This window comes from Miscanthus floridulus, chromosome 5 (assembly GCF_019320115.1).
Source record: "Miscanthus floridulus cultivar M001 chromosome 5, ASM1932011v1, whole genome shotgun sequence".
NCBI classification, from domain to species: domain Eukaryota; kingdom Viridiplantae; phylum Streptophyta; class Magnoliopsida; order Poales; family Poaceae; genus Miscanthus; species Miscanthus floridulus.
Genome location: NC_089584.1, coordinates 46472655 through 46489116, shown reverse-complemented (window position 1 = coordinate 46489116; position 16462 = coordinate 46472655). Strand labels below are relative to the sequence as shown.

The following is a 16462-nucleotide window of genomic DNA, read 5'->3' as shown; positions in this document are numbered from 1 at the left end:
GGCAAACAAACCCTCACGCGCGAGGGGCGCACAAAAAGCCAGGGGAACTCCTGATCGCCCTCTCGCTCCGTGCAAGAGGCTCGAGGGCTCTTCCTACAACTTTGCCGAGACCCAGCGACCCAGGCTCGCACACGTGTGGGCTTGGCAAACAACCCCTCCATCCGAACAAAAAGGATGCGCGAGGGTCGAACAAAAAAGTTAGGGGGACCCCTGACCGCCCTCTCGCTCCGTGCGAAGGCTCGGGGGCTCCTCCTGCACCCAAGACAAAGACGAGCGACCCAAGCCCGCACTTGAAGACTCAAAAAAATGCGATAAAGGGCATCGAGCCTGTTACAGTCTAGGGGTTCGAAGGCTGGGCCCCTAAGGGTTTCGACAGCCGCCCCAGGGCAACAGAGTCAGGGACGACTATGGGCGAGCCCGTACGGTGCCAAGGTCTTAGCAAGCGAAACGCTTGGGACGTCCTAAGTCGTGTCCGAGACTGGTAGGGAGGTCTCCGAATGGGATCCCACCATAGGGAGGCACCGAGCCACCGAGGCCTAGCGAACGGCCTCGGTACCCACTAGAGAAACCCTCTGGTACTCTTGGAGTGCATCTCTGGACCACTAGCTGACCCCTAGCGAACGGGGCATGGGCCTCCACTCGGACTCACCCGATAATAGCTCACCAGAAATACCACCGCTCACGCCCATCGAGGGTAGCTTGGCATATTCCACCCCTCCTTCTGAACGAAAAGGAAGCGCGAGGGTCGCACAAAAAGTCAGGAGGACTCCTGATCGCCCTCTTGCTCCGTAAAGCGGCATGGGGGTTCTTCCTGTGATCTTGCCAAGACCCCGCGACCCAAACTCGCACTTGTAGGCTCAACAAATACGATAACATCCCTCGGTCAATGTGAGAAAAAGACCCTAGAGGAGTGAATCCACTCCCCTAGGGCCTCGAGGGCTACACCCGGCGGGTGCGCTCGCGCTCACCCACCGAAACCTCAAAGTACGAAATACTATTCCACCAGAAGCTACCGCAAATCAAGCCTCGTCAAAACCTCAAGAAGAGCGCTCACACTCTCCCTGAGGCTCGGGGGCTACTGTCGGGTACCATAGAATGGGGTACCCCGAGCGTATATCGAAAAGAATCACTTAAACACCATAAAAAACAGAGCCAAAGGATGAGCCATTTGTTAAACCCCGGCCTCGTCCGAACCCACCGGCTCTCTGCCTCGCTCCTAGCCTTGTACGGGAGGCCTCGGCGGCTTGCCAAATCTCCGCCTCGTGCGAGGCCTCGCGTAGGGGCCCTCGATAGGGAACCGATTCTCCGTCTCGCCTGAGGCCCCATGCGTAAAGCCTTGGACAAGATGTCGATTCTCCGTCTCGCTCGAAGCCGGCTCGGCAATGACCCGTCACTTCTGCCTTGGCCAGTCTCCCCGACAGCACGTCGCGTCCCATTAATGCGCCACCCACTCCCGCAATATCAGTCGGACGATGGCTCGACACTACGGAGCGGCCGACGAGATGGGAAGTCATGTCAACACCATACCGTCCTGGACAGGGCACGGCGAGGATTACCGGGCACTGTGCTCTGGTGCTGTGCCCACGATCAGCGCCTGCACTACACTATGCCACCTAACCCCCGCCCCAGAGACAACGCGGCATGGGGGGTCAAGTCCGGGTCACCATAGCCTCGGAATCAGTGTATGACACCAACTAATCCCTCCAAGCCTCGGCAATCCACTTTAGGGTCTCGGCAACCCCGGGATTCACGTCTGCCGAGCCTCCCACGATGGCTCGGCCTCGGCACCAACTAAGCCTTGGCTTCCTGTGGCAGAACCACCCAAAATAGTGTACTTACAGAGGCGCTCGTCTTCCACCAGACACTAAGCACCCTGAAAGCAACTACAACGAGCGATATCCGTCGGGCACACCCCGAGGGAGAACCCGAAAGATCCACATTTTTCCCAAGGATCCAATAATGAAAATGAGTTACAACACAAGTCCATCTCATACATTAGAGTTTCTTAAAAGTACATTATTACAATACCAAATACAGAGTTCGGAATGATAAACAGCGGAATATTAAAAGATAACATCTAGCGATAAGATAACGAGGATTTCGTCTGAGCCCACCAGAAGAATCCTCCACACAAGGTACTCCTCAAGCATCACCTACAACAGGGGTAAGTAAACCCTGAGTACACAATGTACTCGCAAGACTTATCCGATAGTGGGAATACTTTCCCGACTCCAAGGAATATGCTAGGCTTTATGGTTGCTGGTTCTCTTTTAGCCAAAAGCAGTACTAATAGTGAGTCCTTATTGATATATTATTATCATCAGCCGTATTAAGTTTTTATCTAGTCAATCTATATAAGCACCTGTGCTACTTTCAAGCAAGAGTTGAGCAATCGATACTGTTTCTTCTCCTTTTCCACTTCCAGTTCTTACTACGGTGCTAAACCGCAGACAAGCCGTACCGGGTAACCCGGTGATTCGCGAATCAATGTGCCCAGCTGGGTGCCCCAAAGACACACGCCCCGCTTGTACCCCGGGCACAAGCGGGACTAACCCACCACTCTCCTGTCCCGGGTGTCCAGGTCCCCGTCCAAACTTGGACTCCAAGCCCCCGCCTCTGAATCCCGGACTCAGTGCGACGCAAGGACCTCCACCACCTCCTCTTCCCATCAGTCGGTCCAGAAAGAGCCGGATCCGCGACAAGAGAGCAGCAAGTCTTCCCTGCGCCCATACCCAAGTATGTGCTCGGGACAAAAGTCTGTGACTTGCCTAGAGTCATATGCAACGACCGGTCCTTAATCGACACAGACAGGGAAAAAGTGTAACCGGGCTATGCCCTGTTGGCCGCAGGACACAACCCCTCACACCCACCAGTATCAAATCCACATCCCTGTCCGGTCACCATTTTTCCTTCCCATTATTTCATCATGGTATTATAGTGTAATCACCTATTTGCGAGTAACGTCAGGTTACTCACGCTACCGACATCCTAAGCATAGCAGCTACTCGATCTGCACTAGTAGGACTCAGGGTGGATATATCTATGCATGTAGTTTCCATAAAATGCCTATAACGTAAATGCATATCATATAAATATATTCAGTGATCATTTAAAAATAGGGGTTATGCACCGGGGCTTGCCTTGGGCAGGTGCCGAGTCAGCAAAGTCAGTACCAACAGGCTCCTGGGCTCCCTCCTGTGTGAAAAGCTCCTCCTTGTACTCCTCGATCACCTCGTCGTACTCCGGATCACCGATGGGTACGAAGTCTACCTGTTCGTGATCTACATGAAATGACGATGCAATGATTACACTATGGCAACAGCAATTCTCAATGCAAAAGTACCTCTATTACATTACTAAGCGAGGTCTTCCTACTAAAGTCTAAGCTATATACTAGTACTACTAACATGTATGACCGCGTCCTACATTCATACGATGACTACGGATATTCATACTCCTAATGCCAGTTTACGATAAAGCAAGGATAATAATTACGGCTTTAAACGACTCGTTCTATGGTTACCATTTTTACAGCAAGTATATAAATGCCTAAGGAACCTACGGTAACGATTTCAAAGCTAAAGTTATCGTCGGTTTACCACAACAAATCTTGCAATTAAAGATCGATATACCGCTAAGCTTTCTACTTCAAGCTTATGAGCCTACCATCCTAACCACTAATGGGGAACCAACTGTACTAACAGGTAGGCGACATTTTTGCGAACCTAACAAACTTTGTTTCGCTATTTTTGGACAACCATGCAATTTACTACTAATTATTGAAGTTCAGCTCATAACCTAAATAGATAAACAATTTCTAATACAATGAAATAGAGAAACCGAAACCTCCTTGGCCGGCCCACGACGCACGGCCCGATCCAACTCGTTATCCTGCCCACGCGCGACAGTAGCCAGGCGTGCGGCCCACGCAGAGGCGCGGCCTAGATGGCCAACGGCCCGCGAATGGGAAGGCCTGCGCGTGTCGGTAAAAATGCACGAACACCCCCGACGAATTCAGCATTTGCTACGAGCTCTACGGTACTGTTTTGCTAGTCTACCGTTTTACACCAGCACCCTCCCACTTCTTCTTCTTCACCACGAGGAGGTCCCTGGCCATCCAGAGCATGCACCGGCGCGATGGCGCGGCACTGGATGCCTACGTCGGCCACCCCGGCCCTCTCCATGCTAAAATAAAGGGCCGATACTCACCTACGTGCGAATGCAAACCACCGGGCGGAGACACAGGCGCCGAGATGTCGCAGCGAGCACGGACCACGACGGTGGGCAACCAGCAAGGACGGCGATGCCGTTCCGGTGAACAACAGCACTGCCGGAACAAAACAAGGAGTGGACGAGTACCAGCGACTCACCACGGAACTGGAAGACGTGAAGAAGCGATCGGAGGTGGCTCAGGCCAAGCCGGCCACGTGCGCGCGATGAGTGCAGCAGAGCACGACAATGGCACGGCCACGCCACGGGATGCACTACGGTGGTAGGGTCTAGGATAGGGCGAGCATGGTGACAACCGACGGAAGGGGAGGCTAGTGGTGCGAGGAATTTGACCGAGCTGCTTTGGTGGCGAAGAAAGCCGACAGCGCAACACTCCGGGTCTTAATGGCCCGAGAGCTCGGCCCTTCAAAATTGGCGCACAGGACAGAGCTACAGGCTGCTATGAGGGGCGGGAAGGGTTACCGGCTGCCCAACGGAGCTGCGGGCAAGACCAATTGGAACAGGGTGCAACCGCATCGGTGAATTGGAAGGAAACGTGACGGCGGCAAGGGGACAGCGGAGACAGAGGAACACCCGGCGCGGCATGGCTCGTCTGCGGGCATCAACGCAAGGTACCGCCGTGCCTGGCCATGGGGAACCCCAGGGCGTGCTCCTGACAGCCGTCCGCACGGCCGCTGTAGCAAACGACGAGCCTTGGCATGGCACGTCTGCGGACAGAGCCAGGCAAGGACACGGCGGACGCGACGCCGAGGCGACAGTGCAGCGGCAGTCTTCTAACGCGCAAGCGGCCAAGGAGTCAACTGAGTGGTGCCGAGCGCAGCCGCTAGCGACGCGGACGCAGGACCCCGCCCGACCACGGCCACAGCAGGGTAGGGCAAGGTGCAGGCAGAGCACGGCCGGCGGTCCGGGCGCCACGCGTCGGTTGGCGAGGCGAGCAGCAGCGAGGCAGAGCGCGCAGGTGGGCAGCAGCGAGCAGTGGTCAGGACGCGCGGGTCGTTCGCGTGAACGGCGTCGTGAGCGCAGCCGGACGCGGCAGTGGCGCTGGCCCGCGCGGTAGAGCGCGCTGGCAACCAACGGAGTGGTGACCATGCCCAGAGCTGAGCCAGGTGACGTGCACAACTTTTAAAGCAGCTAGAAAATGAGTACACCGTGCTCCAAACGCTATTCCAATTGCTCGATGCGAAAAGGGGTACACCTAGCCATCACCATCAGTCGCGACCTTGCTCTACTTCTTAAGCCAATTGTTCTACAACTAATGCCAAAGATGGCTTCGTCGACCACTTTAAAGACATACGCGGAGGACGTTGATTTGAAAGGTTTCGCGTCGAAACCCCAAACCCGACCCCCGGGACGTACGCGCTAGCCATCCATGCCATCGACCTCAACTTTTTATCGTCATTCCCAAAACGTTTTATAACCTTTAGCGTTAACAATAATTCGATTAAGGTAATAAACGCGTTACGTGACATGAAACATAACCTTTTTCTTTCCCGTTTCGTAAAAATGTTTCCAAGCCAAACATGGATTATAAAGACTATCATACACCAATGCACATAAATCAGATGCTTACGAAATGTTTCAGCAAAACGTTACAATGTAACACCAGGGTGTTACACTTCCCGCGCAGTCAACACACAGTGACCAGCACGCCGACCACCACACCCGCTTCTAGATAACACTAGAGATCCCACGACGTACAGGACCGGATGTGACCAGCGCGTCGCCCCAGTACTTCAAGGACGAGACCACTCCGTCGCCCACGCCGCCACAGTAATAGGCTACAGGGCTCGGACATGCCGCCTCCGTTCGCACGACGCCATGTAGCTAGCGCCTGTATCACCCTTGTCCCCCCTTCAAACTATAAAAGGGAGGGACCAGGACCGTTTCTAGGATCAGGAGACGAACGATTAGGCCTACGCCCACGCAACGAAGGCACGCATGAACACACAGACGAATGCTCGAGCTTCCCCGCTGTCTGAGATCAACATCTCAAGCAACCCACGCCACTCCACGTAGAGACCTGGGACTAGCTCTCTCTCTCACCCTGCTTGTAACCCCCTACTACGAGCACTTCGGTGCAAGGAATACAAGATCGATATCTCAGACTGGACGTAGGGTGCTCATTACCCGAATCAGTATAAACCTTGTGTCTCTTTGCATCACCACCCGGGACTGGGAACACGCAGTACAAATTTACTAGTTGGTTGAGGGCCCGCCGGTCCAAAACACCGACAGGGTGAGAAGATGAATCTAGAATGAGAAGCTAAAGCTGTTGTATATATTTGACTGTCCAAATTCTGATGAGAAGCGGGAGAAGCAGAGAAGAAACCAGAGAAGCTAACCAGAAGTAGGATAAGTGGGTGCAGGCGAGAATCCGCTTCGATCTATCTAGGCCATTGCACCGAAGATCGGACGGCCATAAGATTTTGGAGCGACGTGGCCAGGCCGAGCATCGGGCAAACCAAACTACTTTGATATATAGAGTTTGGCTCCATCGGCTCCTTCCATCACTTTCAGCCGACGAGTAATAGCAAGGGCTGATCCATTGTGGGGCTACAGGGGCCTAGACCCCCTACTCCTCGCACGGACAATGGAACCACCCCAGAGTTGCTAAAATTTTCTATGGATGAAGAATATAGGAAAAGAGAAAAATAGAGAAAGAAGAGAGAAACACCAAGAAGAACAACCCCTCTAGTACTCTCAGGTAATGATTGTAATTGTATTCCTTCAAGTTCTCTATAGAGTATAAGAGCTCATATACTACATATCGTTGTAGTTGTTGCAATGTCAATGCTATTTTGAAAAGTTATAGTCAATTTACAAGCTCCAAAAAATTGTAGAACTAACCATATTAAATATCGTGTTCTTTCTTTCCCTACGAAGAATCTAATAATTGTAACGTAATCGAGACCACCACATTATGCTAAATTATTCCAATATTGTTCTGGCAACCGCATACTCATATATTAGATGCATAATGCGCTTTTGAATGCTCCACACCAGAGTCATCTATCATCCTCTACCATCCTCAAGCTAAGCTATCTCAGGTCCAAAGTTTTCATTCCATAGGAGTGTACACTAGGACATACCATGGAAATTCATAATCTTATAAGGGATTGAGATGAATAGAGTACACTTCATCTGAAGTGTATTGTCGTATAGTCCCACAACCACCGGCATTTAGCATCATAGGAGAGGCTATAAGCTCTACGTTCCATTGTCTCATGAGTTTGGAATCCGCCAACACATATATGGTACATTTCATATTAGCTACCACATATAGACACTCAAAATAAATAGCCTGTTCGCTTGGTCGTAAACGATCGTAAATTTTCAGCCAGAACAGTATTTTTTTCTCACACCAAACTAGCCAACAGTAATAATCCACGATCGTATACGATTGTTTTAGCCCCAGCCGAACAAGCTGAAAATGGCCAAGCTACAGGAGTCTAGCTTTGTCTTTCAAAAATCTAACATATGTCCAACTCACGTTCTATATACTACCCACGAGGACCATTTCCAAATTTGTCAACCATTATTGTTCCTATACATGAAAATGTTAGGAGTATTTTTATTTATAGAAACTATAGGATATGTTTCTAAACTTAAGGCTCTTTTGCAGATGTCATACGAGGTCTTTACCAACTCATGATATCTCGTACTACCTCATCTAGCATCTAAAATCATACATGGCTACATATGAGATTATTTAGTTCGATTGGATCAATGAGTTTTTCCTGGTGCGAGAGATAATAATTGCGACCCAAGACATTTTATTTTATTTTTTACTTTGGTAATATGCTTATTTAGTATAGCAGATAGAAGCAACAATAGATTAGTTCTAGTTACATGTGCTATAAAATTTTACTTAGGAGGAGACATCTTTTGATCATTCTAGCTCAACGAGTGCTCAAGGTTAAAAGGAACATATATCATGGCGGATGGGGGCGACTTGCGTGACATTTTGCATTGCACACAGAAAGCAAAGGACGCTGTTGACTCCAGAGTTGACCCATCTTCCCCCGCCGGCTGCATCTGCAAACGGTAGGAACCCAGCCGGCCGGCCAGCCCGAGTCGGCGAGTCAGGCCGTCAGGCGGCAAGCGTTCTGCTCTTCTCGTAAACAGGAAACTCGCGAGCCTCGACCAATAGGAAGCCGAGGTCCAGCCGTAGTGACGTCGATTTCGATTAACCCGAGCCGAGCAGGCGCAAATCCGGTGTCACCGAAGCCCATCTCCCATCTCCCATCTCCAGCAAATTAACTCTTCTTCCTCCTCGTCGCATTCCTCGTCCGGATCTCCAATTCTCCCGTCCCGTGCGCCTCCGCCCCGGTCTCATCCCTCCGCTCCAGATCTGCGCGCCGCCACCGGATCCCCAGCCAGCGCGGCCGGCATGGAGGAGACGCCGCCGGGGCAGCCGCCGTCGGCGCACGCGTCTCCTCCGTTCGCCCCGGGGCCCTTCACTCCGCCGCCGCGCGTCTTCTCGCCCGGCCTCGCCGCCGCGCGGGGCACGCCCAGCCCCGGCCCCGCGACGGCGCACCTCAGCACGCCACCCGGCCCGCCCGTCTTCTCATCGCCGCTGCGCCCCGCGGCCGTGCCCTTCCGCGCCACCCCGGCCTCGCCCCACCCCGTGCCCTTCGCCGCCTCGGGGGGCTACTCCTCGTCCTCCTCCGCCACTGCCGCCACCACCGCCTCCCTCCCCACCTCGTCGGCGCCGCACTTCCTCAACGGCGCTGCCACGCCTCACGGGGACCACGTCCCCGCGCCGTCACCGCTCCAGGGGGACGGCCTCGACAACCCCTATGTACAGTTCTCCGCAAACAAGGTACGGTTAGCCCCGCCCGATGCAGCCATGATCGCCCTTCCTTCTCCTACACCTCAACTGTGATGTGTACAAATAAGCACAGCACCATTTGGATCGGATCACAAATCCATCCCCGTTCATGGATACAAAGCATGCTTCCTTCCACCCGCACACCCATTCACAAGGTTTTGAAAGCTAGCGCTGATTCTGGTTTTGCCTTTTGCTATTGTAGGTGCTGAAGCAGAAGAAGCTGCTCAATGCCCCTAGCTTGGGGTTTGGAGCTCTGGTTTCTCCAGGGAAGGAGGTGTCGCCTGGCCCAGAGGTTGTGGAGCGTGATCCACGCCGTTGCCTGAACTGCGGGGCATATGTGAACTTGTACTGTGATGTCCAGATCGGCTCCGGGCAGTGGCAGTGTGTCATTTGCAAGAAGCTCAATGGCAGCGACGGGGAATTTGTGGTCTCCAGCAAGCAGGACCTGCTCCATTGGCCAGAGCTCGCATCCACGACTGTGGATTATGTGCAGGTGGGGAACAGGCGGCCAGGCTTTGTCCCAGTGTCCGACACAAGGGTGTCCGGCCCCATTTTTATCCTCATAGATGAATGCCTCGATGAGGCGCACCTGCAGCATCTCCAGGGCTCCTTGCATGCCTTTGTGGATTCTCTCCCTCCTACCGCAAAGATAGGAATAATCACCTATGGGAGAACTGTCTCAGTGTATGATTTCTCAGAGGGGGCAGCAGTGTCAGCGGATGTGCTACCTGGAAACAAGTCGCCTACCCATGAGTCTTTGAAGGCTCTAATATATGGGACAGGTGTTTATCTGTCTCCTATACATGCTTCGCTACCTGTTGCACATACAATATTCTCCTCTCTGAGACCCTATCAGCTGAGTGTGCCAGAAGTGTCAAGGGATCGGTGCGTTGGAGCAGCAGTAGAGGTTGCCCTTGGTATTATTCAAGGGCCATCAGTGGAGTTGTCTCGTGGAATCATCAAGAGATCAGGTGGCAACTGCAGGATCTTGGTGTGTGCTGGTGGCCCTAGCACCTTTGGACCTGGATCAGTGCCTTATTCGGTTAAACATCCGAACTATGCTTATCTGGAGAAGACAGCTATGAAGTGGATGGAGAGTCTTGGTCATGAAGCACAGAGACACAGTACTGTTGTTGATATCTTTTGTGCTGGACAATGTCCTGTGAGGGTCCCTGTTCTGCAACCATTGGCAAAGTGTTCTGGAGGTGTGCTCTTAGTTCATGATGACTTTGGAGAGGCCTTTGGGGTCAATTTGCAAAGGGCATCAACTAGAGCAGCTGGTTCCCATGGCTTATTTGAGATCAGGTGTTCAGATAACATGCTTGTTACTCAAGTTATTGGCCCTGGTGAAGAGGCGTCTCCTGATTCTCATGAAACATTCAAGCATGATAGTTCATTTTGTATCCAGATGCATAGTGTTGAGGAGAGACAGAGTTTTTCTGTGTCTATGGAGACAAAGGGTGATATCAAAAATGAGTTTGTTTTCTTACAGTTTGCGGTCCATTATTCCAATATATATCAAACAGAAATCACTCGTGTGATCACTATGAGGCTGCAGACTGTTGATGGTTTGTCTGCATATCTGGCAAGTGTGCAGGAGGATGTTGCGTCAGTTATCATTGGTAAAAGAACTGTATTGCGTGCCAGGACTGCCTCTGATGCTATTGATATGAGGCTCTCAATTGATGACAGAGTAAAGGACATAGCTCTCAAATTTGGTACTCAGGTCCCAAAATCAAAGCTGTACCGCTTCCCAAAAGAACTAGCATCACTCCCAGAGTGCTTGTTTCATCTGAAAAGGGGACCGCTTTTGGGTAGCATAATCGGACATGAAGATGAAAGATCTGTACTTAGGAATTTGTTCCTGAATGCGTCGTTTGACCTTTCGCTTCGTATGCTGGCACCTCGGTGCATAATGCATCGTGAAGGTGGTACATTTGAGGAGTTGCCAGCATATGATCTTGTCATGCAACCTAATGCTGCAGTGGTACTGGACCATGGAACAGATATTTTCATTTGGTTGGTATGTTACTTGCTCCTTTCACATTTGGCTTCAACTCTTCCATATAGTTATCTTTTATGAATCTCGATCCTCATTTTTCCCTGCATGCACTGTATCTGTTAGGATGTCTTTGTTCTTGATTGTCATATTTGAACCGTGTACATGTCCTGTAAGATGAACAAAAATGAAAATGGGAAATTGCATCAGGATTATGTGGTTTATGCAACAAGTACTTAAGAATCCGAAGTTCCGAACCACAGTGTGCAAATGTAATGTAAAAATGAATGAACTGAAATTATTGAATTATCACCGATAGATACCCAAAACATAGGAAACTAGTTTGTACTTAGAAACTAAAAAAACATATATACCTGAGACTTGGACTTATCAAAGATTTATTTTTGAATCTTCTTAGACATTTCCTTAATAGCTTGTTTGTTTATTGCCAAAGAACAATATTTTTATATGAGCACCATTTCTATGCCTTTTCAGGGTGCTGAGCTAGCAGCCCAAGAAGGACAAAGTGCAGCAGCTTTAGCAGCATGCCGTACTCTGGCAGAAGAGCTCAGTGAACAGCGTTTTCCAGCTCCCAGGATACTTTCATTCAAAGTCAGTTGCTGTTCCCATCTTCACAGTCATTTCTAGCTGTTTATTCTCATGATATCTGGGTAAATTTGGATGTGAGCACACTTATATAGTGCCCTAACTGGAATACATCTAATATTTACTATTTCAGCAATAGATTTATTGTCTTAACTAGTGTAGGCCATGTCTGGTGGATTGCAACGTATGATTATCAATTTTGGTGGTAGACTATCGTTACATATGTTCCACTTCCATTTAAATCTTTAATTTGCTTTGTAGTGCTTAATAGTTGTTGCTTTGAAGTGCTTAATAGTTTATAGTCCCTCCGTCCATAAGTCTCCATCGTTTGAGCAAAAAATAAATTTCCAAGAGTCTCCGTCGTTTTTACATCGGGACCACAGGTTCAGCTGGTCGTACAGGCTGTGCATTTGTTGCTCCTTGCTGCTCCGTGCTGCGCATTTATTGCTCCTCACTGCTCCTTGGCTGCTCCTTGCCCGTGATCCCTTGTATGTGCTGCACCCGCAACGATTAAATGGAAATTGGCGCTAGTTTGCTGCTCCTTCGCTGCTACTTGGTCACTGTGCCGAAGGCTAAAACGATGGAGACTTATGGACGGAGGGAGTATGACATTGGACAGATAACTGTGGCATGGGAGTTTTCTTAGTACCATTGTGGAAAAATCTTTCAAATTATTGAGTGTTTTAATACTTTCTCAATCAAGTAAACTAGAGTGAAAGATCACTTGCACAGAGCATGCTTTCCTTTTATAATTGACTGTTCTTTCTTATATTTTGGCACAGCAAGGAAGCTCTCAGGCTAGATATTTTGTCTCACGCCTGATCCCAGCTCACAAGGACCCTACATATGAGCAGGTATTTTCTTCCTGTGACATTACAATTTGGTTCATCTGATTTTTTTTGAAACTAATGGTTCATCTGAATTCACCGCACCTATGTGGTCTAAATGGAAACTGGTTGCCCTGCTGCAGCCCAGTTTGTTAACAGATGAACTTTTGTGTGTTTCAGGAGTCAAGGTTTCCGCAATTACGGACGCTTACTCCTGAGCAAAGGGCTAGGCTAAAGAGCAGCTTCATCCAGTTCGACGACAATAGTTTTTGCGAGTGGATGCGCAGCCTCAAATTGGTCCCGCCAGAACCAAGCTAACACAAGTAGTCTGTGCAGTATACTTTTGAACGGTGGATAGCAACAGAAGCTATGGCGTGACATCTGATAGAGTTTTGCCCAAACGATAGCTGAGATCTTTATGAGCCAAACTCTGGCATCGCCAGACATGCCCGTTGCCCGAGCAGATCACACATTTGGTTTGGTGAACATCCATTTAGGTGCGATTGAATTGTATGATTTTGCATAATTCTTTTTTTTTCCTTCTCCTTTTGACCCCGATGTGGTAGAGTAATTTCATAAACAGTCCCTTGTCAATTGTCATACAGGCGCAGAAATTTACACAATAAGATTGTCTCATATGTTACATGTATACAAACCTTTTTGCAGATGGTTGTAACACCTCTGGTGTTTTGACATAACACTAAAACTTGCCATGTCATCATGAGCATTGCAAAGCATTCATAAAGTAGAAATTTTTGAATGCATTCACTAAATAAGCTTTATTTCATAATGTTGTTATTTCATGTGATGTGTTTCAAAACCCTAAATAAAGATCATGACCACAAGGGTCAAATTTCATGTGATTATGTGAGGCCATGTGTCATTAGACTCAAATAACCCTAATGGGCCATGTTACTGGTCAAAAATCAAAGTTAAAGTAAAAGGAAGACAAATCAAATTTGAATTCAAATTCAAATTATAAAAGTCCTTTTTGCCCTTTTTGACTAATTCAAAATCCATGTGGAATTTGGGGTTGAGGCAAAAACCAAAGTTGAAGATTATTTTATAAGGATCAACTTTGGTATTCAAAGTTTTTCAAGTTTACATATAAAATTTGGAGTAATTTTGAAATGATTCAAATACTCAAATGCACCCCAAATTCAAATTTCAAAATGGAGGTAGAATTTGAAAATGTTCCTAGAAGCAAAGTTGTAGAGTTTGAAAAATTGAGCAACTTTCATTTTTGGAGATTTTCAACTTCTTTAGAAAAATTGGGAGTAATTTGCAAAATTTACGCAGTGGCAATTCTATAAATACTTCAAAATTTGAAAAGCAGCCGGCGCCACCTCTTTGCTTGTCGCCGGCGCCACGCGGTTGTCGCCACCAATCAGATTGCGCCGCTTCCTCGCGCTTTGACACGCAGCTGGTGCCGTGGCAGGTCCGTGCGTGCGCTGTCGACGCCGGGCAACCCCTTCCCGGCTATAAATAGCAGCAGCCGCCGCCGTCGTCCCCGTTTTCCCCTTCTGCTCTGCTCCGCCGCCAGCTAGCTCTGCCGCTCGCCGTAGCCACCGTCGAGCAGCCTCCGTCGTGTCCAGCTACGCCAACGCGATCACCTCAGTCTTGCACTTCTCTACGGCTTGCTCACGTCGCCTGGGTTGGCCGAAATCGCCCGGCGCAACGTCTTCTTCCCCGAGACCGGCCAGAGCTCCGCCACCATCGCCTCGACGTGGCCAGGCTGTTCCAGACCGTCTCCGTCTTCACCAACCGCACCGGCGTGATCGTGGTGAGATACTGAACACGATCCTCACTTTGTTTTAGACTCTACTGCGCCGTTGCCGGGGTTACGCCGTGAAGCCGTCGTGCTCGAGCCGCCATGGCCGGTGTGGAGTCTTCTCCGGTGCACCTTCTGCCATTCTAAGGGCGGGGATGAGTTCGTAGGAGTGTGTAGATCATTTGGGTGCGGTCTGCCTCGCCGGAGCGTCACCGTCGGCGCATTTTGGGCCGGCCAGTGATGGCAGCGCCGCCGTGACCTGTATGAGTCACTGACGAGTGGGGTCGGGCTGTCAGTGAGAAGGAAGGAGAAGAACAATGATGTTTTGTTATTTTCTGATTTTTAATAGTGCTGAATCTTTGGAAATTTGTAGAAAAATAATCATAGCTCCAAAAATTCTGAAATTTTGTGTGTAGCCTCTGTACATGCTCTAGTATGGTTCAAAATTTGAAACTTGAAACTTGAATATATTTTTAATGTTCAAATATTCAGTCCATTAATTAATAAATGCAATTTCCATGATTTTTGTAGGCCACTGTATACTTCCAAAAATTATGAAATTTGTTTTGGTACACTAATTTGTCATGAGGGAGCTTACATAAAATTTTGAGGTCATTTGGAACAAGTTCATTTTTGGGCTTATTTCCAAATTAATTCAAAAATAAATAAAAGCAAACCCTAAGTGTTTGATTAGTGTTTGATCTTGTTTTGGTCATGTTTTGTGACCAGTAGGGTTTCAAGATCCATAGTGGTCAGAGAGTTCACCATAGTGGTCGGAGAATTCGCCGTAGTGGTCGGAGAATTCACCGTAGTGGTCGGAGAGTTCAGCGTAGTGGTCGGAGAATTCACCGTAGTGGTCGGAGAGTTCGCCGTAGTGGTCGGAGAGTTCACCGTAGTAGTCAGAGAGTTCGCCGTAGTGGTCGGAGAGTTCACCGAAGTGGTCAGAGAGCTCGCCGAAGTGGTCGGTGCTGGCATGGTCACATCCGTTACGAATATGGTTTAGTTAGTTTGGCTTGTAATTGTACCATGAAGGAAAGTTGTATTCAATGTGTTGTTATATTTCATGCACCTTAAAAGCATCATGTTTACATTCATCATGTTGAAGCATATGCTATTATTTCGTGTAGAATCCAAGAGTGAAACGATTCTAGTTGAACAAGTTGTAGAAGAATCCCCGGTTGTCACGGGATTCGGTAATCGTGATACTGATCCGGAACCCGAGATCGTCAACGAAGGCAAGCCCCGGTTTATGCATTAAACCCTTATCTTGTTACTTTGAAAAGTTTATCACCTATGTTACTTATTGCATTAAGTTGATTAATTCAAATGTTACCTACTTGATGCATTGCCTGCCTTGTTAATTGTTTACCATCCTTGAAGATGCTTTCATTTACAAAGGCGTAGAATGCTTAGTATGCTTTATGATAGGCTTTCAAAATAAAAATTTTGATACAATCAAAGATGGCATACTGGCCAAAGAAAGAAAGAAGGTTGAATGAACTAGAGACTAGTCGGGTGACTTATCTTGCATGTTGGGTAATGTTGCCGACTATGTCGCTTAAAGGCCACTCATTGTGGATCTTCTGAACGAGACACTTTGTAGTACTGGTCACATACTCCGGTAAGCCTACTTCGGCTAATCTGATACTAAGACGAATGCCCACGCACTGGGAGTGGAGAGATGGTGGGAGTAGCGTGTACCCTCGTGGCTGGAATGTGGCCAGATTTGAGGTGTGCTGTGCTCTCAGGTGGCGTGGAGACGGCTTAGTTAGGAGGATCCGGTAGCAAGGTTGATATATGCAAGATTAAGTTCTACATATGTCGTGTGATAAGGAATCCCCAGCTGGGACTTGAATCAATTCGAATTGCGGGTGCTCCACGGATATGGAGACTCGATTCATTACAGAAGCAATGCAGGACTGGTGAATTACTAAAATATGAGAAAAGAATTGAATGAGAAGGAATGGAATATGGGAAATGTACATTTAGTTGAGATAATGAACTAAAAGAACTTACGGGTAAAACTTGAAAATAGAATGAAGAATAGTAAGCTTTTGGCAAAGAACTTTTGAATCTTGCTACATCCTTACCTTGCCCCAAACCCCTGCATCTCTAAAGTCTTACACCCCATTACGTCGGGTTAGTCTTGTTGAGTACCTTTGTACTCAGGGTTTGTTAACCCTTTGTTGCAGGTGAGT

General features: G+C 48.8%; 1 protein-coding gene across 1 annotated transcript; it reads left to right on the top strand.

Annotated features, from left to right (window-relative positions):
• The first annotated feature begins 8276 nt into the window (after nucleotides 1-8276).
• Nucleotides 8277-13179, top strand: LOC136449915 (protein transport protein SEC23 A-like). The gene is made up of 5 exons (XM_066450142.1): nucleotides 8277-9052; nucleotides 9264-11084; nucleotides 11556-11672; nucleotides 12449-12520; nucleotides 12674-13179. The coding sequence occupies exons 1-5, from the start codon at nucleotides 8621-8623 to the stop codon at nucleotides 12809-12811; spliced, it is 2580 nt and encodes an 859-aa protein (XP_066306239.1). The 5' UTR covers nucleotides 8277-8620; the 3' UTR covers nucleotides 12812-13179.
• The last annotated feature ends 3283 nt before the right edge of the window (nucleotides 13180-16462 follow it).